Genomic DNA, 2,896 nt, shown 5'->3' with positions numbered 1-2,896 from the left:
ATATATATATATATATATATATATATATATATATATATATATACTTTTTTATTTATTTATTTATTTATCCTTCTGAAGTTAAATTATCAAGACGCTTTAATTATCGGTGTCAACTTAGTTATAAATCTTTCAATTATTAATTAAAAAAAGAAATTGATTGTACTAGTGGAAAGAAGTTTTGATTTAGTGACATCAAATAAACGCATTGTTGATGAGTGCTGTATGAATTTCATTGTTGTTTCAGATACAATGTTATCTTCATGATACTGACGTATTTTTTACCGATCGGATCCATGACATTCACGTACGCCAGAGTCGGTGTGGAATTGTGGGGCTCACAAAGTATCGGAGAAGCTACGGCAAGACAGCTTGAGAATATTCGGAACAAACGAAGGGTACGTATCGCGCATAAAACAATATAATATCTGCATAGACGCAGAAATTACTTTCGTTCTGTGATCGAGAGATGATTGTAAACAGGAAAACGTGCAAGTATTTATGTGATAAACTCTACTCTGCTTTATTCAGTAAAATCATATAGCAGTAATATTTAGCAGTAAAAAGCGATAGTAAATTATTTACTATTCATAAAGGGAATATTAATAAACTTCGCACGTCAAACATAAGATGAAATCTAATATACGATTTTTAAGCTTAAAATTACTTAGGTAAATATAATATAACGTTATAAACTCTTATTTATAAACGAAATAATTAAATAATTTCACGTGCACCTCTTATTCCGTGATTCATGAAACTCCCGAATTAAAATCGATATACGAGAGAGAACTTTGTCCTAATTAATTAACTTTTAACACTTTCCGTTCTAATCTTCTGTTTTCTACAGCTGTGAAAAAACGATAAAAACACGACTCCCGAATACTAAATAACTCTTACAGATATTTTTATACACAACAATACCGTCATCGAAATATCTAATTTTGACACTGTTGATACATCGTTATGAGTGATTATCTCGCTTGTAATAATACAACATAGATTGAGGTTGATAAATAATGTTATACATTATTGACACATATTATCTTCCAGTAAAGGACCAGAATGGCGATAAGCCAGAGAGACAGGTGTACATAAATTTAGCAACAAATTGATTGACTAATTTTTAAAACTTGCGTTCTTTATAAATGATTCATATAGTATTTATATTTATTATAAAATATATAGTACTTATATTTATTATAAAATATGTAGTAACTAACAGTAAGATTTGAAAAGGCACATAAGGAGCAAGCACGAATGTCTTAGTGCTATTAAATACTAATTACTTTTTAATATTAATATGATAGTGGGAGGATAAAATTGTCCAGCATGTTAAACGCACGTATCGAAATTTTTCTTCGATTATCGTACGCGGAGAATCAACCTTCCATACTTAGACCGATCCTTGAATCCCAATTTTTATATATATATATTTTTTTTAAATTCCCAAACCCCATTAAACTGATGACTCAAATAGATTCATTATATATGTTACGAAAAAACTGCCTCCGCCAGGACTCGAACCTGGAACCTCCCCATTTTCTGGGCGGGACGCCTTTCCATTCGGCTACCGAGGCTTCGACAATAATCCTGAAACACAATGTTTATAAATCTATTTGAGTCATCGGTTTAATGGGATTTGGGAATTTTAAAAAATGAGGGGAGGGGAATTTTAAAAAACCTAATCCTAACCTACCCATCTATGACATCTATAATATGACATCTATAATATGACAAACAGCATACGTATACGCGCAAACAGTATATGCTTGTTTTTTATTATGTTTCAATAGATGAGTTAAGTTAAAGTTAGGTTTTTGGGGAGAGTGTGCGCGGAAAGGACGAAGCCCCTCCCCCGCGCATATACGTATACTGTTTACCATATTTCAATGTATATTGTATACCAAAATTATTTTCCGTTAATAAAACTTTTTTTGTTAATAATTGTTTAATAAATAACGAGCTACGGCTAAAACCTTTTGCGTGTTACTCAGGACGATGACCTTAACAACATATGTCAAGATCAAGGTCATCGGATGATCTCCCTAAAGTGAACATTCACCCTTGCTTGATACTATTTTTTATTTAATTGTGATATGGTAGCTAAATTCCATTAATTAACGGATTTATATTAAGCACTCAAAAATACGTCTGAAATGTTCACACTCATCGAAGGGACATCGTACAAAGCAATCATATTGATGATATGCGCATACAACTAATATGAATATTTATGAAGAATATTTCTTCTTCCAACTATATTTAGGAAACGAAAGATCGCAACGCAGTGGAACAAATTACGTTTTAAAGCTACAAGTTTATATTTTCATGTAAGATTAACAGAATTTAGCAAAACAATTTGCTGCGGATGCTACAACACTATGAAAACCCTCAAAATTGTCGTTTTTGGCCTCTTTGCCGCCATTTTTCTCAAAATTATGATGTGATAACCAAATCTGGACAACGGATTCGTGTTCAGCAGGCAAAAATCTATAAAAATCACCTACTCTCATTACATCCGCAGAAAAAAGCTCGATTTTCGCAGGCTAGTGTAATTATTCAGCTAATATAAATTTCTGTTTCCATTTCAGATCGTAAAAATGATGATAGTCGTAGTAGTAATATTTGCAGTATGCTGGCTTCCGTTCCATATGTACTTCATAGTGACGTCCTATCTACCAGAGATTACGACTAAACCATATATTCAGGAGGTCTTCTTGGGCATTTACTGGTTAGCGATGTCCAACAGCATGTACAATCCTATCATTTATTGTTGGATGAATACTAGGTAAAACTTTTGCTCTTTTACATACGCGCTCACACCACACACGCACACACACACACACACACACACACACACACACACACACACACACACACACACACACACACACAC

The 2,896-nt window shown here is 32.7% G+C and overlaps 1 protein-coding gene and 1 non-coding gene across 2 annotated transcripts in view; one reads left to right on the top strand and one right to left on the bottom strand.

Moving 5' to 3' along the window:
- LOC116852505 (tachykinin-like peptides receptor 99D) overlaps positions 1-2,896 on the top strand; it is a 69,210-nt gene that overhangs the window by 15,969 nt on the left and 50,345 nt on the right. Inside the window, exons 3-4 of the mRNA XM_032832954.1 lie at positions 245-395; positions 2,592-2,788. Coding sequence (XP_032688845.1) covers positions 245-395; positions 2,592-2,788 — 348 coding nt within the window. The remainder of the gene's footprint in view (positions 1-244; positions 396-2,591; positions 2,789-2,896) is intronic.
- On the bottom strand, positions 1,504-1,577 carry Trnal-cag. Its single transcript has one exon. It is a non-coding gene; the product is annotated as a tRNA-Leu (tRNA).

The sequence above is a fragment of the Odontomachus brunneus genome, unplaced genomic scaffold (genome assembly GCF_010583005.1).
Source record: "Odontomachus brunneus isolate Ranch 3 - 2012 unplaced genomic scaffold, Obru_v1 Obru_scaffold_231, whole genome shotgun sequence".
NCBI lineage: Eukaryota > Metazoa > Arthropoda > Insecta > Hymenoptera > Formicidae > Odontomachus > Odontomachus brunneus.
Note: the sequence above shows the minus strand (reverse complement) of the source record. Positions and strands in the feature narration are given on the sequence as shown.